We start from the raw sequence: 26,267 nt of genomic DNA, 5'->3' as shown, positions 1-26,267 counted from the left end.
GATTTTGTATGAAAGACTATATCTACTCGATTTTAAATTTTGGAAGTAACACATTTCAAGGTTGTGAATAAAATCTGAAATAGCAGAGTATCAACTGGGGGTCATTTTAACTAAATGCAGTGATTGTTATACAACATGCAAGTGCCTTCAAAATTAGCGGTGACGTCTGAAGATAAAAAGCGGAGTGGTAATATTTCTAGTATGCATAATGAGCAGAACAGTAATGGAATTGCTGGGGGCTTGGATAACTTCGCCGATAGAAACTATTTGTTTTTTTTTGTCAAATCGGATTGTAAAAAGTCCGCAAAAAAAGTTTCAACAAGGTGAAATTTTTATGTCAAACAACATAGTATCATTACAACTTATTGGTAATGGTTATACATGGATGACACCACCCATCGAAGTGAAAGAAAGGGCTTTTTAATGATATTGCCAATGCATGATTAGTGCAATAAAACGTGGGTGAATCTCTTTGAATGGCAGCAGAAAAAACACCAACTAATTCTTTATAAAAATCCGCCACCCTCAGTTGACTCGCTATTTAAACTCAGACAACATAAACTTTCATTATGCTGTTTCACCTATGATTGCACTCCTTCTAGACCCATTTTCACTCAAGATGCTGAGACCTGGCTAGTAAAGTGAAAATACACTATAAAAAACTCATTCAACAATTGATTTGATAGCAAAATGTTGACGAATCCGAGGTAAAACTTGAGCAAATCATAAATGAACAGTTCAGGAACCAATAAAATTCTATTATCCCGGGTTGACCTCCATACAACAAAAATCATTATCGTACAATTCCATACATCAAGTGTATGGAGAAAATGCTTGTCATACAATTTCATACATTTTCTATTTTTTCTACATTTTTTTTCAATTTTTCATTACAAAAAAAAAAATTGAAAAAAAATTAAACCATTTCTGCGGCTTTTTGAGAACAGTTGAACAGACTGGTGACAATAAAAAACTGATTTTAATTTTTTTTTGAAAAAAATGCTTGCCATACAATTTTCATATACGACACAAAAAATTTTCCAAGTAATTTTGAAAATTTGTCCCAAAAACTTTTTTGTTTTTTTTAACCAAGTCTATAAATAAACAACAGAATAATTATTTGTCTGAATTTTTTATGTTAGTTCCACGAAGGCGTCAATGAATGCATATTTTTGTCGAAATCTGAACTGATTGCAGTAAGGCCGATTGAATTATTATATTACTTATATATTATTTTTCAAAACCTTGCTGCTGTTAATCAGCCGTAAAATTGGGCGTTAATTCTTAACATCTAAATACTATCTGACGTAAAAAGTGTCAATATTGTCGCCATTTAATTTCAAATGGAAAAATGGTTCAAAAAAAAATAAAAAAATAAACTAAAAAATCCAGATGGGGCGCAATATTAAATGAAGTTTTATTCAAAAAACTCTTGCTGATTTCGTCATTAGAGATTATTGCTTTGGTTTGAGTCAATGTATGACCTTCAGCACAACAGAACAAATGCAGGAAAAGAGATGCATTGATTGTGAAGCAGTTGTGATATGATTTTTGGTTCAGTCAAAAGAAATTTGTCGGCCAGCTGTAATCCTATTGAAGTTGAAAAACCGTTGATTGAACGCGTTGAATATCACTTATATCTGAACCATTTGGAACCTGATCTAAACTACATTTTATTATTGGGTAAATTAGATATTTTACCACTGTAAAATATTTAATATTAACCAATCATAATCCATCCAACTAACAACCCACTTATTTGTAATTGCTGAAATTACTTGTAATTTCAGCATCAGAGAGATTTGAATTTAACTTAGAAATTAGTTACCTCTCCAAGAGAACTTCAGCAGTTGCAATAATCCAGTATACTCTAGATCTATTGAGCCTAGTAGAGACTAGTTAAACACCCTGAGACTAGTAGATATAAGAGTAAGATTAGGATCGGTATTAGACTAAGAAGTTGCACGAATCTATCCGGCCGAATATAAGATAGCGTGACGAGCAGACGGTGTACCCTCTCCGAAATTACTCTATGAGGTAACCACATCAATCCTAACTCATCTAACGAGATGTATCCAAGAAATACAAATACATCACTAACACCAACCTATTAGCCGATAGATATTAAACTCCAGGCATATCTATAACTATAACTTTACAACCTCCAGGTCAAAAATAAGCAACTCGCTAAAACTTGACAACTAAAATAAATACCACCATAATATTACAACCCTCCCCTATTTAATAACGCAAAGATCAACAATATTTTCCCAACTCAGACCTCAAAAACCCTCCAACCAAAAATGGCGAATTAGCCTAAAGTAAAAAATGACCATAATCATTTGGCCTAAAGTACAAATATTTCAAACATACCCCAGATCACCCGACAAATAAAAATAAAGCAAAGAAGACCTCCCGAACACCATAAAATTAGCCTCCAACAATTTTTCACAAAACTCAACCCACTTGTCAAAAAACCAATGAATAATCCGACCACACTTGAATTTCGCCTCAAACAACAAAAAATATTCGACGAAGAAATCATTTCTTAAATGTTCTTTTCTCAATCAGTAAATATCTTGAAAAATACAATCTTTAATCTTTTCATAAAGTTTTTCATACTATTCAAACTTTTGTTCATATTTTTAATCGATACTTTTGAAGCTTTTATAATCCTTTTAATAACTTTTTGCAAAATTTTTTAAGTTTTCTACTCCCTATTAGAAATATATCTCCAACTTTCCCAAATCATTGATCATATTCACAGGTACGATAATTCAATTTCAATTTAAATGATACGAACAATTTTTAGAAAAGATATTTTTTTTACTATTTGTAATTTTAATCACATTTTTATCATCCCTAATAATGACAATGTGCAAATGTGTAAAAACGACAGTAGTCACATTCGCCTTGGCAACAATCTTTTTAATTCTTTTCATCGAAGAATACTACAATAAACATAAATCTTCCCACTAGAAAAAATCAATCGGACACGTTTAAAAAATTGCTAACCAACAATCACAAAATCACAATAAACATAAATCTTCCCACTAGAAAAAATCAATCGGACACGTTTCAAAAATTGCTAACCAACAATCACAAAATCAGTCTTCACCGACATCATCCCAAGAAAACCCACAACTAGCCAAAACCCCCAAACATCCACACAAATTTCTTTTCAAAATAACCCATACACTTTTTTAGAACGACACGCTCGCTTATCCGAACCATTAGAACCAGTTCAGCGACAAGCACCCCTAAGTGAACCAACATATAATTTGTACCCCACATTACCACAAGACTTAAACAGAATAAGACACACTAGTCAAAATCAAAATACAGTTGAAATAAACAGACATATTATACGTCCACGAAGAAATAGAAATTTTCAAACCCCTGGAGTTCATTTTGATATACCCCAGTCACCAACACCAACTAATTCAGAAAATTCAACTAGGTTGGGAGCCGGATGGACCGCGTCCTTCTTGGCGAAAGTCTACCCGAAGCTCTCTCATAACTTGATAAAGGAATTCCTCCAAGCCGTAGTGGAAGTATCGATTGTGGAACTACTAGCCGTGTTCGTGACGTTTGGAGCAGAGAGTTTCGTGAAAGGACCGGCGGTACTGCTCACCGAAGGAGTTCAGAACCTGCGTTTAGATGGGCTTCTAACATTGATTGCGATTACCCACGGAAACTTGGGAGGACTAATGAAGCTGACACGTTGTCCAGAGCAGATGAGAGAGAAGGTGAGGAAATTAGACATGAAGAGAGCCACGGACCCGTGGAATAAGATAAGAGTCCTGAGACACACTGTTATCCAGTATCTCTTACAACAAAATCGCTTTGAAACGGGAGAAGATGGGACTATCGAAAGGGAAGAAGATGCGAGACGACATGTTGGGGGCATGCCCCTACTAACCGATCTGAGCTTGGCTATGAGGACTGATCCCTTAGCGTTGATCAGAGGAGCCACGGAGTTTGTGACAGTGATCTATGGACCAGCAGTCACGTTTGCGTTCCCTGATGTTAAAGTGGAGGCGTATAGGAGGTCGGTGCTGCACCTGAACCTCATATCAGCAGTGGACGGTAGTGCGCTGAACTGGTGTGAGCAGCACGCATTGCGGGAGCTCATGAGCGATGATCTGTTATTTGCGAAGATATCAGAGCCAGAAATGACAGTCATCAACTTTGATGATCACTTCCGTGATCGTATGGGAGAAGTAGAGAGAGGGCACATCGAGGTGTTTCCGAAGCTCTGGAATCTGAGACCCTATGATAAGACGAATGGTGAAATAACCAGAGTTCCTCGTCTCACTACAGCATATCACAAGGTGAGAGAAGAGACGAAAAACTGGGGTGATTACGAGAAGCTGCCGGAAAAGATCCCTGAATTCCCTTTGATAAGAAGGATATTGCTCGGAGCAGTCTCCGTGGTACAAACTCCAAGGTTGAGAGCATTTGAAACCAATGAAAGGAGAGTAGGAAAATTCGTGGTAAGAATGGATCAATACTTTGTGGGAAGGAATATTGCCGTGTTACAGTATACACGATTTCCCTACACGGATCAAGCGACGAGAAGGCGAATAAGCAACGCCGCGACTCCCAAGCCTGGAGGAATGGGCGGAATTAGGCCTAGCGCCTATGAAGATGAGAGGCAACGAAACTGTCTGAGGCCTCCTTGATCCTGACTAGTGTGAAACCGGAGTTGACAGTAGGAGGAACGCTGCAGAGGAGAACCTTCCTAGCACCCTTCGGCTGTGAGGAAATCAAAGTGGTCCATGGAGAAGAGGAGGATGGATCGGCCGGCACACTGATCATACCGAAATTTCTGGAAGGGGCCGACACTGAAAAGCAAGGACCCTCAAGCTCGAAGAAGGATACGTCAGAAGGAGATGATGAGCAGGTAGGAAGCCGTCAAATGGAAGAACCCATGCAACAAGATGTAAATCAAGCTGGTGGGGAAGACGACAGTGCATCGACAGGAGGAGTATCCAGCCTGATTTCAATTTCCTCAGTGATTTGAGAACAACGCGGATACGTTGGAGGCGACTGAGCCAGCAGATGAAGGCACTTCGACGCTGGAACCTCCGTCAGCCTTTACAGAAATGAATCGGAAATTGCCGGAGAGCAGCTCTCCGGGCAATTCGAGAAATAACGAACAAAGAATCCTCATGGAATCACCTAGGAGAAGAAGAATAGAATGCTCTGCCAGAGTACCTTTCTTGGAAATGTTGCCCGAAGAAGAGTGGGAAGTACATCACCGAGACCATGAAAGTAGGACGGGATGTAGATTGGACAGAGTGGCGTTCATGGAAGAAGTCTGGACAGTGGTTCAGAGCTATGGGACCCAGTCCATTTTGAAACTAGGTCTCAACCGACCATTGATGCGGGAAGTCCTTGACAAACTTGATGAGTGTGAAGGGAGATTGAGTGAGTTGATGATTGACTCAGCCACTGATGAAAGTGAAGCGAACTCTTCCATCAAGATGATACCGCAGGATGATAAAGGAGAGGTGGTATATCTGTCAAGAACCAGGAAGAGAACGATGCGATCAAAATTGGTGATTGATAAGATCAACGAGGTGAAGATGAAGTTAGGCAGCAAAATGATACCGAGGAGAGTAGGAAAGACGAAGGTGGATTCAGAGATATCGATGAAATTGTCAATTCAGCGAAAAGAAAACGGGTCGAAGAGGTCATGGATTTGGGACAAGGTGATTATCAACTGCCTGGCACGGACAAAATGTTAACTGATGTAGCGATGGTGCCTCCCATTCTCATGGCAGGGATAAATTCAACAGGTTACAAATCCAAAAAGAGTGACCGCACTCTGACTGGAGCAACCTTAGAAATGGAAATACTCAGCCAATGTGGAGAAAGCACATTGAAAGACTTTAAACCATCTCCCATGAACCACGGAAAGGGAAGTGTCGCAGGACAACTAGTACCATTGGAGTATAACCGACTGACCGTGTCGGAGACTGTGTCGATAGATGAACCCGCCGGTGGATACATGGAGATGTTGGAGTACCGAAACTCGGCTAGAGGGTATGTGATGGCTCTGGAAGGCATGAGTGCCATGGAGAGTTATCTGGAGACGATGTTGCAAGGCACCACCCTCAAGCAGAAGTCTATAAAAAGCACTTATTGTCTATAAAAAGCACTTATTTGGTAAATTTTTTGTGTTGCAAGAAGATTGAATGAGTTTTTTTGAGAAGGTCGATGAAACCCTCCCCCCCCCCGTTCATGTATTCATAAATATATTCATTCATGCAACTCCATGAAAAAAGCTCAAATTTTTATGAAGAACGATTCTCAGAAATAAAGACCACTTAATAAAAAAACATAGCTCACTTTATGTTTGCCGCCAAACCCGATTCGGATGCTCACTTTATCTTTGAATGTTCTCGACCAAAATTTGGTAGGGTTTGACCCCAATATGCATCAACCGTATCGATCAAAATCGGCTATTTTTTGAAGTTTTTTTGCCAAAATTTTTGAAAAATTTGGGTAATTTTCACGGCTTCATAAGGCTGGAAAGCCAAAAAACAAAAAAAAATGCCTCAAACCGAATCAAAAACATCCCATTGTTATCGCTCAATAATACAGCAAGAGTAGCCAGATGTGGAGCAAAGAGCACAGAAAAATCCGAGCACACAAAACACAGTTGAAAGTTTTTCGTATAGTTTTCCAAAGCGCTGGCGTTTTTTCTGCCTAATGTGATGAATGAAATAACAAAAACGTATGACTAAGGGTGCACCTAGCTGGTAGTCGGATGGTCGCGACACATGAGTTGTCAAAGTTACTACACATTGCTGCGAATCGAAGGGAAACTGGGACACATCGAAGAGGCAACTCATTTGACAAGTTGTTAGAGTCGTCATTGCCAAAATCATTCCATGTTCAAACACCACCTGTCTGTTAAACGCGTCATACTTTCTTTCCGATGCCTCATGTACAACTAAAACAAAATAGATACAAGGATAACCGGTTACTGTGCAAGTAGCACAGAGTGTTCCGACCAGTCTTAAAAAATTACATCAAAATTATTTTTTCAATTAGAGTCGTTTTTTCGGCTTGAAGTGAAAAAAAATCTGAGCGAAAAAGTAGAGCGGAAATTTTTTTTCAAAACGAAAACAAAAAAATTGAAGTTTTTGATTCCTAAGATGAAGGTAAAAACTCCAAAAACTAACTTCATTAGAGCAAAAATAGAATTGCAAGGCTTAAATTAAGCATTAATGAGCTAATGTAAGCCTGCTCACTTGCTCGAGATTGGACAAAAATCAAAATTTCAAAACGGTTTTTCTCGACACCGGGAAAGCTTTTTAAAATTTTTTTGATGTCCTATGAATCACGTCTGAAAGGGCTTTGAAATGTCTGATGACAATTTGTGGTAGCTGCTTTTGCGTGGAAAACAAAAAAACAAAAATCTATGAGAAATCAAAGCTCCTCCCCATTTTCAATGGTCGGAACAAAAAGTGATAAAACGAAATAGTTGAAAAAACGCAGTATTACACGCCTCAATCAAAAAGTCATTGAAGCTAGCGCATTTGTACCTCGGCAAAGTCGCCTGTACCTATTTCTAATGTATTTCAACGAGAATTATCATCTTGTATGAAAAAAAATTTAGCTTCATAAGCAACTTAACTGCTCTTTTCTCTTTAAACACTTTCTGCGGTCTACCGAACAAACAAAAACAAAAAATACCAGCCTATTTTTTTCATATGAACAAACTTGTGACAAATTTGTTCCAAAAAAGGGTCAGAAAAAAATAAAATTAGCGTCTGCTCTCACCATTTTTAGACGCTGCAGCTTGTGATCTTTGCATTCCTTTTTTCGACTAAAATTTTCTCAAAGTATAACTCAAAAATCTCGTAGTTCCAAATTTTAGAAAAAACAATGGAATATTTGTCCTCGGGAATGATTTTTTCTCCAGTCTTTTTTAAGCCATTTTTTGACACACATTTTCTACACTCTGAAAAATGTTTAAGCTCGAAGCTCAAAATTAAATTACAGCGGCAATGCGGATCCTTGCGTCCTTTGGGATACAACGCAAGCACAGAATTGCAAGCTAGCAAATAGTAGTGACTGAAAAATAGAAATCGAAAAACAGAAAAATTGGGAAACAAAAAAATTTATTTCGGAAAAACTGGAAAAACTCAGCCTCCATTATTTAATAAAGTTATAGAACTTACCAAAGTGGCTATTCCCAGGCCTGGCCTTACACAATCAGCTAAAAATGATAGAAGAAGGCCTGGTAGTCGAATATATGCGCTTTTATAATGTTTTGAGGAAATTTTTTTTTTAGATCGAAAAGTGAAATATGGGTGATATAAGTTGAAAACGGGGAGGGACGTAAATTGAAGAAAATAAATGCAGGGCGGAAAAAATTATGAAACTGAAAAAAATGTATAAAAAACATACAAAAAACATTAGGAAGTGAAGTATAAAAAAATAAATTTTTTCTGGCCAAGTTAAATCTCACACTAAAAAAAAGAAACAAGTCTTTTGCAAAAGCAGCAGTAAAATTTTATTAAAGTTTTTTTTATTACTTTTTTATAGTTCATATACTATGAGAATTACAATTTCTATATACAATTTATTAAAAATGTGGTTAAAATGTCAGAGCTATATTGCCAAAAAAAAAATAATTCTTTATAATCGATTATAATCGATGACAAGTGGTACTGATGATTAGTGGTAAGTTGTAGTTTCGATTCTGCGCATGAGTTTCAATCGTTCTCGTTGTAATTCAATAAAGGTCAAAAGTGGCCTGACTTACTAATATCGGGCATCCAAAGTGTGCCTTTGGGAAGGAGGAATGACTCGACGGTGCCATTGTTGTATTCACTCTTGTTCCATTGGGCACTGGGCGAATAGTAGTAGACATAGATGAAGAATTTGCCGACCCACATGCCATTCTATCAACAAAACAGGTATTCTCCTTGTACCTAATCAAGATCGCAAACATGCTCTAAATTTCTGATAACAGTGTTACAAAAAGAGTATCAGAATTAATATGAGTTAATTTGAGACGGTCTCAATCTTTGTCAGCTGACTGGATCATTTTTTTTGAGTTTCAGGCTTTTTACAAGTGTCAAACAAAATCGATACACAATTTGAATTGATGAAAGAGATCCTCACCTTTTCGTCCACTTCTTGTATCTTGAATAGATCAACATAGATGAATACCGTTCTGTTGACCATATCCACAGGCGGCCACATGGTAGGTATGCTACTCTTCAATTTCTTCATCAAACGTTGCTCTCCCTCAACTCCATTTGTCGGACCATATTCTTCTGATTTATGTAGACAATCACAAAACTTGAACAAAATAAACGAGCCAACGAAGATGTATTGCAAAAAGCTTAAGTTTTTTGACTTCATCGTGAATGCAAAAACCAAACAAAAACAATACCCGAGGTCTTAGTTTTAACTGTTCCTTTAAATTTTGTAGACAAAAATTTAGTGGCTTCAAACAGTTTTTTCGTGCGATCCGATGAATCGACGGTGTTTTAAGTTGTCTGGCAGAAATAACTTCAAAAAAACTTCTGATGAATAATCTTCGTTTTCCGCTTACTCTTCAGATAATGATAAAATGCAGACTTCCTTTTCGCTATTCATCCGAAAAAAAATAGCAGCCAGCTCAAAGCAAAAGATAAAGGGGGCGAAACGTTAATGGATTGGAATATATCGGCAGACAGACACAAAAAACGGGGAAAATCATCTTCTCAAAGAATCTATCCGGCCGAAAATAAGATAGCGTGACGAGCAGACGGTGTACCCTCTCCGAAATTACTCTATGAGTTAACCACATCAATCCTAACTCATCTAACGAGATGTATCCAAGAAATACAAATACATCACTAACACCAACCTATTAGCCGATAGATATTAAACTCCAGGCATATCTATAACTATAACTTTACAACCTCCAGGTCAAAAATAAGCAACTCGCTAAAACTTGACAACTAAAATAAATACCACCATAATATTACAACCCTCCCCTATTTAATAACGCAAAGATCAACAATATTTTCCCAACTCAGACCTCAAAAACCCTCCAACCAAAAATGGCGAATTAGCCTAAAGTAAAAAATGACCATAATCATTTGGCCTAAAGCACAAATATTTCAAACATACCCCAGATCACCCGACAAATAAAAATAAAGCAAAGAAGACCTCCCGAACACCATAAAATTAGCCTCCAACAATTTTTCACAAAACTCAACCCACTTGTCAAAAAACCAATGAATAATCCGACCACACTTGAATTTCGCCTCAAACAACAAAAAATATTCGACGAAGAAATCATTTCTTAAATGCTCTTTTCTCAATCAGTCAATATCTTGAAAAATACAATCTTTAATCTTTTCATAAAGTTTTTCATACTATTCAAACTTTTGTTCATATTTTTAATCGATACTTTTGAAGCTTTTATAATCCTTTTAATAACTTTTTGCAAAATTTTTTAAGTTTTCTACTCCCTATTAGAAATATATCTCCAACTTTCCCAAATCATTGATCATATTCACAGGTACGATAATTCAATTTCAATTTAAATGATACGAACAATTTTTAGAAAAGATATTTTTTTTACTATTTGTAATTTTAATCACATTTTTATCATCCCTAATAATGACAATGTGCAAATGTGTAAAAACGACAGTAGTCACATTCGCCTTGGCAACAATCTTTTTAATTCTTTTCATCGAAGAATACTACAATAAACATAAATCTTCCCACTAGAAAAAATCAATCGGACACGTTTAAAAAATTGCTAACCAACAATCACAAAATCACAATAAACATAAATCTTCCCACTAGAAAAAATCAATCGGACACGTTTCAAAAATTGCTAACCAACAATCACAAAATCAGTCTTCACCGACATCATCCCAAGAAAACCCACAACTAGCCAAAACCCCCAAACATCCACACAAATTTCTTTTCAAAATAACCCATACACTTTTTTAGAACGACACGCTCGCTTATCCGAACCATTAGAACCAGTTCAGCGACAAGCACCCCTAAGTGAACCAACATATAATTTGTACCCCACATTACCACAAGACTTAAACAGAATAAGACACACTAGTCAAAATCAAAATACAGTTGAAATAAACAGACAAATTATACGTCCACGAAGAAATAGAAATTTTCAAACCCCTGGAGTTCATTTTGATATACCCCAGTCACCAACACCAACTACTTCAGAAAATTCAACTAGGTTGGGAGCCGGATGGACCGCGTCCTTCTTGGCGAAAGTCTACCCGAAGCTCTCTCATAACTTGATAAAGGAATTCCTCCAAGCCGTAGTGGAAGTATCGATTGTGGAACTACTAGCCGTGTTCGTGACGTTTGGAGCAGAGAGTTTCGTGAAAGGACCGGCGGTACTGCTCACCGAAGGAGTTCAGAACCTGCGTTTAGATGGGCTTCTAACATTGATTGCGATTACCCACGGAAACTTGGGAGGACTAATGAAGCTGACACGTTGTCCAGAGCAGATGAGAGAGAAGGTGAGGAAATTAGACATGAAGAGAGCCACGGACCCGTGGAATAAGATAAGAGTCCTGAGACACACTGTTATCCAGTATCTCTTACAACAAAATCGCTTTGAAACGGGAGAAGATGGGACTATCGAAAGGGAAGAAGATGCGAGACGACATGTTGGGGGCATGCCCCTACTAACCGATCTGAGCTTGGCTATGAGGACTGATCCCTTAGCGTTGATCAGAGGAGCCACGGAGTTTGTGACAGTGATCTATGGACCAGCAGTCACGTTTGCGTTCCCTGATGTTAAAGTGGAGGCGTATAGGAGGTCGGTGCTGCACCTGAACCTCATATCAGCAGTGGACGGTAGTGCGCTGAACTGGTGTGAGCAGCACGCATTGCGGGAGCTCATGAGCGATGATCTGTTATTTGCGAAGATATCAGAGCCAGAAATGACAGTCATCAACTTTGATGATCACTTCCGTGATCGTATGGGAGAAGTAGAGAGAGGGCACATCGAGGTGTTTCCGAAGCTCTGGAATCTGAGACCCTATGATAAGACGAATGGTGAAATAACCAGAGTTCCTCGTCTCACTACAGCATATCTCAAGGTGAGAAAAGAGACGAAAAACTGGGGTGATTACGAGAAGCTGCCGGAAAAGATCCCTGAATTCCCTCTGATAAGAAGGATATTGCTCGGAGCAGTCTCCGTGGTACAAACTCCAAGGTTGAGAGCATTTGAAACCAATGAAAGGAGAGTAGGAAAATTCGTGGTAAGAATGGATCCATACTTTGTGGGAAGGAATATTGCCGTGTTACAGTATACACGATTTGCCTACACGGATCAAGCGACGAGAAGGCGAATAAGCAACGCCGCGACTCCCAAGCCTGGAGGAATGGGCGGAATTAGGCCTAGCGCCTATGAAGATGAGAGGCAACGAAACTGTCTGAGGCCTCCTTGATCCTGACTAGTGTGAAACCGGAGTTGACAGTAGGAGGAACGCTGCAGAGGAGAACCTTCCTAGCACCCTTCGGCTGTGAGGAAATCAAAGTGGTCCATGGAGAAGAGGAGGATGGATCGGCCGGCACACTGATCATACCGAAATTTCTGGAAGGGGCCGACACTGAAAAGCAAGGACCCTCAAGCTCGAAGAAGGATACGTCAGAAGGAGATGATGAGCAGGTAGGAAGCCGTCAAATGGAAGAACCCATGCAACAAGATGTAAATCAAGCTGGTGGGGAAGACGACAGTGCATCGACAGGAGGAGTATCCAGCCTGATTTCAATTTCCTCAGTGATTTGAGAACAACGCGGATACGTTGGAGGCGACTGAGCCAGCAGATGAAGGCACTTCGACGCTGGAACCTCCGTCAGCCTTTACAGAAATGAATCGGAAATTGCCGGAGAGCAGCTCTCCGGGCAATTCGAGAAATAACGAACAAAGAATCCTCATGGAATCACCTAGGAGAAGAAGAATAGAATGCTCTGCCAGAGTACCTTTCTTGGGAATGTTGCCCGAAGAAGAGTGGGAAGTACATCACCGAGACCATGAAAGTAGGACGGGATGTAGATTGGACAGAGTGGCGTTCATGGAAGAAGTCTGGACAGTGGTTCAGAGCTATGGGACCCAGTCCATTTTGAAACTAGGTCTCAACCGACCATTGATGCGGGAAGTCCTTGACAAACTTGATGAGTGTGAAGGGAGATTGAGTGAGTTGATGATTGACTCAGCCACTGATGAAAGTGAAGCGAACTCTTCCATCAAGATGATACCGCAGGATGATAAAGGAGAGGTGGTATATCTGTCAAGAACCAGGAAGAGAACGATGCGATCAAAATTGGTGATTGATAAGATCAACGAGGTGAAGATGAAGTTAGGCAGCAAAATGATACCGAGGAGAGTAGGAAAGACGAAGGTGGATTCAGAGATATCGATGAAATTGTCAATTCAGCGAAAAGAAAACGGGTCGAAGAGGTCATGGATTTGGGACAAGGTGATTATCAACTGCCTGGCACGGACAAAATGTTAACTGATGTAGCGATGGTGCCTCCCATTCTCATGGCAGGGATAAAGTCAACAGGTTACAAATCCAAAAAAAGTGACCGCACTCTGACTGGAGCAACCTTAGAAATGGAAATACTCAGCCAATGTGGAGAAAGCACATTGAAAGACTTTAAACCATCTCCCATGAACCACGGAAAGGGAAGTGTCGCAGGACAACTAGTACCATTGGAGTATAACCGACTGACCGTGTCGGAGACTGTGTCGATAGATGAACCCGCCGGTGGATACATGGAGATGTTGGAGTACCGAAACTCGGCTAGAGGGTATGTGATGGCTCTGGAAGGCATGAGTGCCATGGAGAGTTATCTGGAGACGATGTTGCAAGGCACCACCCTCAAGCAGAAGGCGTACGGGACTTTAGCGTCGTCTGAGATGCAGGCAGAAACGATGGAGCAATTGGTGAGCCTTCCATGGAAAGCAGTGGTGTTACGGTACTTCGAAGAAGAGATGAGTACTGCGCCAAGAATACACGCTCTCATGGCGGTACCTTACGTGAGAACCGAATTACAACTGAGGTTTGCCTGGTGCATGATGGGATTGACTCGCGAGGAGTATGATTCGGAAGAAAGGAAGAGGTCAAAAGAAGAGAAGGTTTTCCTTATGACGAACCTGAGGGATCTGATAACCCAAGAGGGAGCAGCAGTAGCGTGCTCGAAGCGGAGAGACGCTCTCTGTTTCATTCGATTCATGACAGAGCAGATTTCAGTACCAGCATTGAACACCTGTGTCAAGATGCTGAGGGAGGGCGATGAACGAGCAAAAGCCTTACTCTTGCTAGCACTGCTGGATATGCATCAAAGCAAGCCGATGCGGTTGAATATGAAAGAACCTGAGTAGTTAGAGCCCATGAGAAAGATAGACGAGTTCAGGAGATTTTCAAACAAGGAGCTGAGACTCACTAAAGAATCTATGGGGGCACTGCCGAAATCCAGTGAGTATTGTGGACCGATCAAGAAGAAGTCGTACAGCTACGTGTCCGGAATCATAGGGATAGCGTACAACCCTTTCCTGAGTGAAGACATACGCGATTGCTTCTTTGATTACGAGCAGGCAGTGTTGCTAAGATTCTGGACGTCGAGAATTCCAACGATTAAGAGCGCTAATAATCAGCAGACCAAATTGGGAGTGGTCTTGGAAGAAGAGGTGACTGCACCTTCCGTACCAAAATCCGACAAAAGAGTGGAGTTTGGGTTGGGATTCTCAGATGAACTACTGAGAACGAGCTTGATGGTAGTAAGGGAACTGATGAGACCATCATGGTATCCTAGTCCCAATGCTGACTCTATATTACGGGCGACACAAGATGTGCAGAGGGAGCTGAATGCAGACTGTAACCTGCGTGACCTTAACATCATATATAATGTGATGATAACAGCCTCTAGGAGCAACGAGGAAGACAAAGTGGAGTTGCCTGGCTGGGGACCAGAAGACTGGGTCAAACCTGGTAGCTGTCTGGCGGAAGTCTGTGGACTGGAAGGTCACGTTTGTGGAGGTCTGGATTGTGTGAAAACCCTAGAGAGACAACACAAGCAATTGACGATATTGTTTGGGAATGTCGTGATGAAAGCAAGGACGGAAACGGAACTGATCGCAGATTGCCATGGAGGAACCGAGGTGAATCTAGTGACTGCACTAGGATTCTACAGCATGTTTGGTTCTTTAGAGTCACTATTGAATCTAGAACAGAGACATGAGATGGTCACAGCCATCAGTGTAGAAGTGTTCCCAGGAGTTTTGCAAACTGAGCAGAAGCACATAGGAAAATGGAGGGAAGCGATCGAGGCGGAAATGAACATCAGACACAGTGAGACTTATTGTAGACCATCAGGAGCACGATATTTGGTGGGATCGACATTGGCTCCAATGTGCAAGAGCAGATACCCGGTGCTTTTCGTAGCTGTGGGTGTAAAGAGTACGAGAACGATCGTGGATCAAGCCTTCTCAGTGCCAAAGTGTGTGAGACTAACGAGAACGTCCAAAAAATTTTACGAGTTGCTATGTAAGATGTTCTCAGCAGTTCCAGAGAGAACAAAGGAGGAGTTGGAATCGATACTGGGAAGGAAGTTCATGGGATACGTGAGTGGGAACTTCAGTGACTTTGAGAGACAGAAACAGAGAGGATCAACCGTTACAGATTACAATACAGTAGACGAGAATGATGAAGTCCACCGAGTGATGATGGAAGTGGAACCATTACTGGAAGCTTCGGGAAAACGTAATTGGAGGAGCATCATGTTGACACATGACGAGTTTCCCTGCCACTGCTTGCTGCAGACCTGGTGGTATCCGAGCGTAGTAATCTGGTGTTGATCTGGGACTCTGGAGAGCTGCTCTCCATGGGTTTACCAGACTCATCACGGCACAAAACAATAGTGATAGTGGGAGTTATGATGGCGATACGATGGCTGGAAGCTCTTGTGAGAGAGAACAATAGACAGGAAGCGCCAACGAGAGAACAGTTGCAGAAATTGGATTGTCTAAAAGATTTAGATCTTTTTGAGACAATGTGCAAAATTCTAAACATTCCGATGGAAGTGAAAAAGATATGGGCGAGAAGACGACTGATGCCATGGTTCAGAGCTAACATGACTGCATGGTTGTACGAATTTGCCAAAAAGCATGTCGAAGCACGGCAGGACAAGTGAACGTAGTGGAAAGGAGAAGGAAGAGATGTTGAAGGAAGATTTGGAGAGAAACGTGACGTTGTGTCTCCACACAGCTTCTGCAGGAACAGAGAATCTAACTTGGATCCCCTACCTTGTTGCAAACAGAGGGTAGAAGAGCAGAAGTGTTGGAGGACTGCTTCCAACAGCGTCAGAATAGCTAACGATGTGTTGCAAGACACAGAAACTGAAAGTGCAGAGTCAGTATCACAGGAGGAAGAGATGGAACATTGACAAATGGTCGAAAGAACAAGATGCAAAAAGAATAAAAATTAGAAGAGTTTAGAAGTTTTAGAATTTCTAAGCGACGAAAATAAGAGAAACAAAGGAGTGACGAAAAAGAAGAAGTTAAAACTCAGAATTGTTTTATGTGTGTGTGAAAAACTCAAGTGAGAAAACATGCAACCAAGTTGTAATTGAAAACTGAAACATTTAGTTGAGGTTTGAACATTAAAGAATTTGTTGCATTTATAAATTTGCTTTAGAGACACTTACTACTTATTTATAAAGGCTTGAGTAAAGAGTATATTCAAATATTCCAGCCTGAATGACTGTTTTTAATCAACTAGGAGAACTGATCACTTTGTGGTGACATGAAAGGCTTGGGTAATCTCTTGAAGAGAGAGATTGTTTCATTGTTCTTTCTAACCACAGAGCTCCTTAGTTTTAATATTCAGGACAATAACAAGCAAGATTTCCGAAAGGAAGAAGCATGGTAGGATAATTTTAGCTTGTTGGCTGACAGGACTGTCCTGCAAACCAACATCTTTTAAAATCTAGGAGAAAAAGTTTTAAATCAAGACATGGACATTGGAAGTCAGAAAAGATGTTTTTACCTTAGGTCATATCCTCAATAGGCAGATTAGTGAAAAAATTGGAAGGCTATAGTGATGTAGTATGATGCCATTTATATTCTGCAGTGAGTCGATATGACGCGGATAAAAGTAATTTCGTGTATTTTGTAAATTCTGTTCGATTGCACTGTACCAATTTTACGAACATTGCGAGATTCAAAGGGGACATTGACCGGACTGTCCGGGGAGCATGTGACATTCGACCAGAATGGACGAAAATGCAGATTCGAAATTTTAGCAGCTAACCTTCCGAATTAGCAGTTTTGAAGGATTAGCACTGTTATTGGAACGAGTAGCCAAACGGCGAAGGCTAGAATATTCTGGTGTTTCAAATTTTTAAAATTTCGAAGTATGACGTCATATTTCTGAGAAGCGTCAGAAACGGCCATTTTGGCAGAAAAACCGAAATAAAACACAACAACAAGAGTTGCGGCGACGATAACAACGGAAAAACTTAGAATCGGAATTAGAGACTAGCAGAAATAGTAGAGACCCTTCCGAGTTGCAACTATTGTGTCGCTACAATAGTTGCAAGGCCCTTGCGAACAACGGTGAAGGGTAGAAGACAGCCTTCCGGAAGGCAAATAGAGGTCTTATTTCCCCGGATTCAAGAATCCGGAGAGGTCTCGGGACTGAAACTCATAGCATTTTATATAGACTTTTAGCTTCCCTATTATGTCCTGAATTGAATTTGATTAACATCTGAATTCATTTTGCTAGGATGAGAAGCTAGGAGTTGGGAGAAAGGGTTGATCCATCTTCGATGGAGATGATGATTTTTATCTACTGAACAAAAACAAAAATAATTCAAGAAGTAGTAGTAGCCCTGATTTTAGGAGTGATCTCGTGGTCTGGGGATACTGAGACCCTACCATGAGCTCACTGATTTTGCATGTAATTAAGTTAATTTGAGCGTTCTGGTCGAAGCCGGAGAACAGTAACGTTTTTGTCGACCCGATGTTAGAAAGACCACCAAAATAACTGGCTTTGGTAGAGACGGTGAAAAACATGTAAAGCTCTGTTTAGACGTTGGCCAGTCGTCTTAGGACCTTGCTTTATTTTCCGTGGATATGTATCTTCCGGGTGAATGTTTTAATAGACCCATCTAAATCGCCGTGAGCATGTTGACTAGTGATGGCTGAAAAAGAAAGGGGATGATATGAGATTCTGCTGTGACTTTCGATCTATGAAATCGGTCACGGTGAAGGATTCCTATCACATCTCAAGAATAGACGAAAGTCTTTCGAAATTGGTGGATGCTAAGTTTTTCTTACCATTCTTGATCTAGGATCATCATTCTGGCAGGTACCATTTAAGAAACAAGATAGGGAGAAAAGGGGATTTGCTTGAGAACCGGGTTTATTTCAACGAAAAAGGATGCCTTTTGGCCTGCTCAACGCGACAGCCACAATCGAGAGACTGATTTTACAAGCACTAAATGTTTGGCGACCAGGTGAATTGGCTCTGAGAGACGGTTGAAAACACTTAAGGCTTTATCTTGACGGTAGCCAGTTGTTATAAGATTTAACTGTACTTTTCCTCGTCATATTCTTTCTGGGCAAATGTTACATTATTCTGTTGTTCACAGGAATTACTGGCTTTGCCGAACTACTTTCCGGAATCACTCTTAGTATTCTCTGACAACAACGAGTCAGCTCTACTCTTGTTAACCATAGGTCAATTGCAATACCATTTGAATTCATGCAAAATGTCCCAGCTTTCCCGCAATTGTTAATTCGGGTGTTGTGATTTTCCGTTTTACAGATGTCTCGAAAAGTTGTTCATGATAGGCTGAATTCTAATTTCAATAAATTTAAAACAAAAACTTCCTTGATTATGGCCAACTGGCACACTTGATCAATTTTGCACTGATCAACTCTGAAACACTCAACCTTAGCATGGCCGGATATTAATTGTCAATTTAAGCATTTGAGCAGATTTTGTGCATCTTCAGCATTAAAAAATTAAAGACACTAATCAACGATCATGAAAAAACCAAGTGATCAATTAAAATTTAAAGAAAATGATCAGCGATAGAAATAAATCAAGTGATCAGTTACAAAAAACAGCGTCCAATTTCGAAGCATCATTCTCAAATGAGTTTGTTTCAAGGTGGCTACAACACGAGGAGTTTCTGCAAATTTAGTGAGGACTGATTGAGCTTCTATCTTAACCTTCAGGATGATGCACCACAATAATAAAACAGTATAAGTCAACACGTCAACATGGTTTCCTAAGAGTTGCCAGAGATCAACGCAACTCTCCGTGTTGACGCGCGAGAACTTGAGAGCGATCGTAAAAACTATCGTAGTTGAATGTAAGCATAAATCGGTCATATTGACTTATTACTAAAGTTTTGAGACTGGAACAACGCTAATAAATGTTCCCTTATCCTTGGTTTGGTTTCCTTGAGTGCATTGGCACTTTTCAGCTGCCTGTTGGTTTTTTTCAGTGTTCTAGAGATTTAAATAGCTCATTTTCCCTATTCACTGAGCCAGTGAAGTCAGTATTTTTGTTCAGTTTTGTTTAATTCTGAGCATTAGGCAATGCCTTAATGTGATTCCGATCTGTGATATTTTTTTTGAAGCTTTCTCCCTGCAAATAGGGTTTTCTTAGTATTCTGTTTTCTTGACTCACTTTTCAGCTTCTGTTTTCTAGTTTAACGATTGATTCTACACCTTCATCTTTGTTTTATAATAATGTTAGCACAGCTGGCTTTTTTGTTATAGTTTTCATAACCTTCAGGGTTGTTCTTAACCTTCTAAGAAGAAATTTAACAAAAAAATGAACGGATTGTAAGCGTATATGGTTTTTAGATAGAAATGGGAGATACTACTGGCGACGAAGCTCTCTACCCAATTGCTGTACTAATTGACGAGCTAAGAAATGAAGATGTACAAGTAAGATTTGCTCTGGCATGGTTTGATTTGATACTGATTCGGGAAGAAAACCGTACTAATTTGAATTTTTGTTTTAGCTCAGACTCACATCCATTAAAAAACTGTCGACTATCAGTCTGGCTTTGGGCGTCGAGCGTACCAGATCCGAACTGATACCTTTCTTGACAGACACTATATATGATGAAGATGAAGTGTTGCTGGCTTTGGCAGAGCAACTTGGCTCGTTTACTCCTCTTGTTGGAGGAGCGGATTATGCTCACATTCTGCTGACACCTTTGGAAAGCTTGGCAACTGTAGAAGAAACTGTGGTTCGTGATAAAGCTGTGGAATCCCTAAGAAAAATTGCTGCTGACCATAGCTCGGAGCACATGGAGAAGTTTTTCGTCCCTTTGATCAAACGTCTTACTCAAGGAGACTGGTTCACATCTCGAGCGTCTGCATGTGGACTCTACAGTGTTTCATACCCTCATGTGGGAGCATCGATGAAGGAAGAATTGAGAGCGTACGTCTTCTGTTTTAGTAAAACCAGTGGTGTCATCATTGTCATTGATGACGAGTTGTAGCAAAAAAATTTGGATAGAAATCTCTTCGCGGCTGGATTTGTGATTTCTTTGTTAAATTAATTTGCTAAATGGAACAAAAATTACGTTTTCCAGCATCAAAAGTCCAGTATATGCGGAAAAGAGTGATTGACAATTTTAAAAGTGTACTATAATTTTAAGATTTCCAAGCGGAAATAGAAAACTTTCTAGTCATTCAGAGTTCTCAAATTGAGTTTGTTTTGTCCACTAAAGTGTCGTTTATAGAGATAAAATGTGTTCAGAAAAATTTTAAACAGTTTTCCAGCTGTCTTTTTTACACTTACAGGATTATTACTCCTTAACAGCGTGTATTTTTGTCTCTTAGATTTTCTTTATTTCAGTGGCTTCAAACAGCTGTGTCAAGATGATACTCCAATGGTTCGCAGAGCTGCTGCTGGCAAATTAGGCGAGTTTGCTAAAGTAGTAGAAGTGGATGCGCTTAAAAATGTGGTGATTCCTATGTTCACCAATTTGGCGAGTGACGAACAAGACAGTGTTAGACTTCTAGCCGTGGAAGCATGTGTCGCGATTTCTGGATTGCTGACCAAAAACGAAGACAAAGAAACACATGTCATACCGACTCTCAAGTCTGCATGCGATGTAAGTCACTTTTCATGGGTTCTAAGTTTGTTGCCTAAGTTCGTAAGAAGTGCCCAATCGTTGATTTTTCTTTAATTTATGTAGAAAGTGCAATTTTTGTTCCAGGATAAATCATGGAGAGTTAGATACATGGTTGCCGAAAAATTCACAGAACTGCAGAAAGCACTTGGTCCAGAGTTGACTAAGAATGAGCTAGTGAACGTGTTCCAGTCATTGTTGAAGGACAACGAAGCAGAGGTCAGGTCGATGTCGGCACAGCAGATAAAAGATTTTGCCGAAGCTCTTCCCTCGGCGTCAAGAGAGACTGTAGTGATGAACAACATCCTACCATGTGTCAAGGTAATTTTTTTGTATGATTCGAGAAGTCATGATGTCTGATGGTCAACCAATAGTTAATTTTTTTACATGGTATCTTTTTCTGATCAAAAGTGCGCTAATCGTTCAAAAAACATTGATTTCAGGATCTAGTGAACGACACAAACCAGCACGTGAAGACTGCTTTGGCGTCTGTTATCATGGGGCTAGCGCCTATCGTAGGAAAAGATATGTAAGTTTATATCCTATTGTAATATGCATTGCTTGTCATTTCGTGTGGTCATTTTTAATTTTCTTAGCACAATTGAGCACCTCCTGCCTCTGTTCCTGGCGCAGTTGAAGGATGACTGCGCGGAAGTGCGCCTGAACATCATCTCCAATCTAGAGTCTGTGAACAAAGTGATAGGCATTCAGCAGCTGTCCCAGAGCCTGTTGCCAGCCATTACTGAATTAGCTGAGGATACCAAGTGGCGAGTGCGACTGGCAATCAATGAGTACATGCCCCTTCTGGCCGAGCAGTTGGGTGTGCAGTTCTTCGACGACAGGCTCAATGCTCTCTGCCAGGCCTGGCTTGTAGATCATGGTGAGAACTTCTTTGTTTACTTTCAATATTTACACTTGAGATCAATTTTCAAAAATATACAATTTAAGCCTGCTTAATAGATTTAGTCCTTTTTACGATTTTCATGCCGGACGCTTTTATTGGAAACCATTTCTACACTAGTGATCAGCTTAGTGTTTTATAAGAAGCTTCTTTTTTTCTAAACTAACTCGCAAATAAAAGCATCTGTTCTCTGCTTTATTTGTGGATAGTGTTCGGTTTCTATTAAGCTTGCGTGGCTGAGTGGTTAGTGCGTGATTCGATTAATATTTAGGTCGCAGGTTTGAATCTCAGAGGTAGCCGAAATATAATTAATTCGAGGCTTGTTTCTTATTTTTATTATTATTCTTGCACCTTATAGAGGTGCTTGTTGCCGTGTTCTCGCAAAGTTTTGCGAAGCAATGCTTCGCCTCTGTGTAAAATTTGTTTCGAAAGTATGAATTCTTGAAACAGCAAAAATCTAAAAATGAGAAGGACTTCTACCTTCGAAGTGGAATTTAGTTTTCAGATTTCCCAGCAGAATAAGAATTCTCTATTGATCCAGTTTTCTCAAGTTTAGTTAAAATTAATCAAATAAGTTCAATCATAAATTGTTCTCGAAATTCAAAGAGCATTGAAGTTATATAACTTCTTTTTGAAATTCGAAAGTTGAAGTTGCTGAAAAATGAGTCAGTTTTTTTGTTTCTCTTCGTTTATTGATTCTGTTACAAATGTCTGGTGGTGTGTAATTTTTTTCTAAGTGTTGCTTTTTTTGCTCGCCCTCATTCATCAAATTGGCATATGTTGGAATGCTTTGACTTCACATTTGCTGAGTTTTGAAAGATTCGCGATATTATTTCGTAGCTTTCAACGAAACGGTTACTTTTTTTCTGATAATTTTTCTCAGAGTTATTACAAAGCAATGAACAGGGATTTATGACTGCAGGATCTTTTCTAATAGTTCAACTGTTGTTTTTATACTAGTTCAAATTTGTGTAACTTAACCGGTTAAATGTGCCTACGTTTAGCGAGTTTTCAAATTTAGTCAGCAAAAGAAGTAGTTTTTATACCTTGTAACTGAGTTTTTTTTATTCTACAGTAAAACTAATGTCATTCAAATCGAACCATCTGTTGTTTAGTAGATGCACAACTTGTTGAAATGGTGCCACATACCTTTTTATGTATGTTTTTTGGCATTTGCAAGATCTTTTTCTTCAGCTGTTGCATTTAGGCTTGTTATTTGTGTATCTAAGTTTTCTTATCTGGTGTATCTAAATTGGTTTCAAACAAATCCAGGGCAGCACTTGGCAAACCTTATAGGCTCGTTAGCCGTCCGATCTTTGTTACTGATTTAGTTATCTGAGCTATTTCATCTGATTAAAAAATCTGTAACATCGAGAAATTATTTCTTGTCCCTTAAATTCTTGCCAAAATGGTGAATTTGTAATGTCTGTTTTGTTGACGATTTGTTTAGCGAACATTTTCTGGTTGTATTTTCCTGGTATTCGAATTCAAAGATTTTAAACTTATAGTTGAACTTAAATGTAAGTTTGGTTAATAAGATTAAGTACGTTTAGAAAATAAACAAAAAATGAGTGGTTGAAATGTTTGAGTGGAATAATTTTGCTCGGCCCGGCTTCAATTAAATATTGAGCTGGAGTATTCTAAATTGATTTATAAATATGGCCAATAAATTAGTCTAAAGACTTCCTGCAGTATATCTAATCCAATCAGAAAGATATTATGCCACCGACTATATAAACTGCTATTAATCCTGTGTTACTAGTGGGGGTGAATTGGAATGCTCAATCATATTTCAGTGTTCGCTGTGCGTGAAGCGGCAACTAACAATCTCAAACGACTAGTGGCCATCTTTGGGAGCAACTGGGCTAGAGCGTCTGTCCTGCCCAAGATAGTCCAGATGTCAAATGATCAGAACTACCTGCATAGGATGACGTGTCTCTTCTGCATAAATGTGTTAGCTGAGGTTTGTGAAGCCCAACTGGTGGAAGAGAACATGTTGCCAATTGTGTACCAGATGGCAAATGACCAGGTCCCCAATGTCAGATTCAATGTTTGCAAGACCATCCACATCATTTGCAATGTCCTCAAGAACTCAAGGTCTGAATTTATTCGATTCTCTTTTGATAAAGTTGTTGTTAACAACCACTGTTCTAGTTGAGAGTTCTAGATCAACAGGTGAAAGCTCAGCGTTCTAAAAAAGTTTCCTATTGTGGTAAATAAATTGTTTGCCTTGGTAATTATTGGTTTGGTAGTGTTGATAAATTTGTTGCTTTGGTAATTATTTGCAACTGTTGGTAATTATTGTCTATTTGAATAAAAATTTATGAACTTGTAGTTGTACTTATGATTACTGTTTGGAATATTTCTTACGAATATCTGTAAACTGGAATTTGTTTGCGACTAGATCGAGCAAGACGAAAGGGTTAAGTACCTACTAGATGCCTACACTCTGGGAACTTACTCTTATTTCTCATTTTCTGTCTTTCATACTAAAATAGACCTCTAAAAACACAGCATCGAATTTGTTTCTTCGTTGTCCCCAACACACACCAAAGCCTCGTGGCAAGTTTATATATTTCAACCGAACGTCACAAACTCTTATATTGCGACTATTCGGATCTCAATTCTGTTAGACCTTCCTTTTAGTTTGTAGTCACTACGGTAAGAGGTTTCCTACATACACACGGGTGATTGTTGGTAGGGTTGGCCTCGATTGACCTTTTGCCTGTTTCAGTGGCGGAAATGGCTCGAAGCTAAGTGCGTCACAATTAAACCAGATGAAGACTGTGTTGGAGAAGTTGAATGAAGATGCGGATGTTGATGTGAGGTTCTTCGCCACAGAAGCACTCCAAGGTGAGACTTTTTCTCTCGTTAAACTACAATTTCTCCTACTTGACATGAGAATTTCAATATGTTGAAATTTACTGTTTGACGAAGTTTCCGTTAACTATTTTCAGCCACGCGTAAACGTAAGGATCTCTAATGCTATCTCAACACCAAAGGCTATCTAGAGGTTTTAAACCGAATCGAAACTGCTGCGAAACTTCGAATATATTGTGTCACATAAAAATTATGTCAATTTTAAGGCTGATGCCAGACTAGTCCATGAGCTGGAAATGCGTAAGTTGTGGTTCTATCCAAAGTGTGTCATCGGTTGCTGTGGTGTTTTGTGCTTCTCCCTGTGTTTTTCTTTCCTGCGAATAAAATCAGCAAATGTTCAGCTCTATTTAATATCGCGATCCAAATTGAACTTTCAGGAATCGTAGTTATGCAAACACATGGGTAGGACAACACTTACATTACATAAATTCTCCAGATGTTTTCAGTATTTAAACATGCTAGTGCAGACTTCTGAGTCCTGATTTTGTAAGCATAAATTGCTTTTGGTTTGCTGTCTATAACTAAGATTACACTGTTTTGAGATCTATAGAACTGAGAGTTCAATCTGGTCGTTGTTTTTAAAAACATGGTTGTAAAGTTTCTCCATCCTTGCTGTTTTAGCACCTGGTGTCGCAGAGGCCTCACGTACTTAAGCACAACTCACTCGGATACCAACTGCTCATACTGATATGCATTGACGGAAGTCCTTTGATACGATACCATAAAAAGTCCAGATCTCTTAATTACACCAAAAACATCAACCCCACCAACTAGAACCTACGAAACATGCAACAACTTAAAGGAAGGAATGGACTCATCTCAGTTTTGAAGCAGATTGGCTAAATTTCCAACCATGCTGAAAATATTTCAATTTCATTCGTACTGAATGTTTTTCATTTTTCCGAACTTGTCGTCTTGTTTTTTTACCTACCAGTTTTAGTTTGGAATCTGCTAAATACTCACAAAAACTATTTGAGACTTTGCTCTGCAGCCAACACTGATGCGATTTTTTGTTGAGTCCCAAGAAAAGTTTGCTCACTGCATAACAATTAAGTTTAATTCAACCAAAGTGATCAAAGTTTTCTAAGCAGTGTCATTTTTCTGGTTTTTTTTTCAAATTTTGGATATGTAATGTAGTCTAAGTAGAATTTTGATGTGAATATCACTACGCGCTACTGATACATATACTTACTATCGAAGATGTTTTCTGTCAACTCGATGAATGAATTAAATGAATAAATTTATAGTTTCATGACAACTCGTTTTATCTTTAAGCATGAGTAATTTTTTGTCATGGAGATACGTTTTT

At 39.3% G+C, this 26,267-nt stretch overlaps 2 protein-coding genes and 1 long non-coding RNA gene across 5 annotated transcripts in view; 2 read left to right on the top strand and 1 right to left on the bottom strand.

The window, feature by feature from the left end:
* LOC134845467 (serine/threonine-protein phosphatase 2A 65 kDa regulatory subunit A alpha isoform-like) overlaps window positions 1–26,216 on the top strand; it is a 525,354-nt gene extending 499,138 nt beyond the window's left edge. The window contains exons 2-11 of one of the 3 annotated variants that reach the window (XM_063862359.1): window positions 19,892–19,978; window positions 20,056–20,480; window positions 20,901–21,159; window positions 21,265–21,498; window positions 21,621–21,706; window positions 21,774–22,057; window positions 23,875–24,175; window positions 24,813–24,931; window positions 25,165–25,198; window positions 25,580–26,216. In XM_063862359.1, coding sequence (XP_063718429.1) covers window positions 19,901–19,978; window positions 20,056–20,480; window positions 20,901–21,159; window positions 21,265–21,498; window positions 21,621–21,706; window positions 21,774–22,057; window positions 23,875–24,175; window positions 24,813–24,931; window positions 25,165–25,169 — 1,791 coding nt within the window. In that variant the 5' untranslated portion in view covers window positions 19,892–19,900 and the 3' untranslated portion in view covers window positions 25,170–25,198; window positions 25,580–26,216. Of the gene's footprint in view, window positions 1–19,891; window positions 19,979–20,055; window positions 20,481–20,900; window positions 21,160–21,264; window positions 21,499–21,620; window positions 21,707–21,773; window positions 22,058–23,874; window positions 24,176–24,482; window positions 24,532–24,812; window positions 24,932–25,164; window positions 25,199–25,579 lie in introns of those variants that run through there. The other 2 variants (XM_063862358.1, XM_063862360.1) reach the window with 2 other exon arrangements.
* Window positions 1–26,267, top strand: part of LOC134845466 (glycogen debranching enzyme-like) — a 643,946-nt gene that overhangs the window by 537,196 nt on the left and 80,483 nt on the right. The gene's annotated exons all lie outside the window — the stretch shown is intronic.
* LOC134845474 (uncharacterized) lies at window positions 6,570–9,584 on the bottom strand. The gene is made up of 3 exons (XR_010162748.1): window positions 9,148–9,584; window positions 8,786–8,924; window positions 6,570–6,964 (listed from the first exon to the last, which is right to left on the bottom strand). It is a non-coding gene; the product is annotated as an uncharacterized LOC134845474 (long non-coding RNA).

The sequence above is a fragment of the Symsagittifera roscoffensis genome, chromosome 5 (assembly GCF_963678635.1).
Source record: "Symsagittifera roscoffensis chromosome 5, txSymRosc1.1, whole genome shotgun sequence".
Classification (NCBI taxonomy): Eukaryota; Metazoa; Xenacoelomorpha; order Acoela; family Convolutidae; genus Symsagittifera; species Symsagittifera roscoffensis.
The sequence above is the reverse complement of the archived record's forward strand: the minus strand, read 5'-3'. Positions and strand labels throughout refer to the sequence as shown.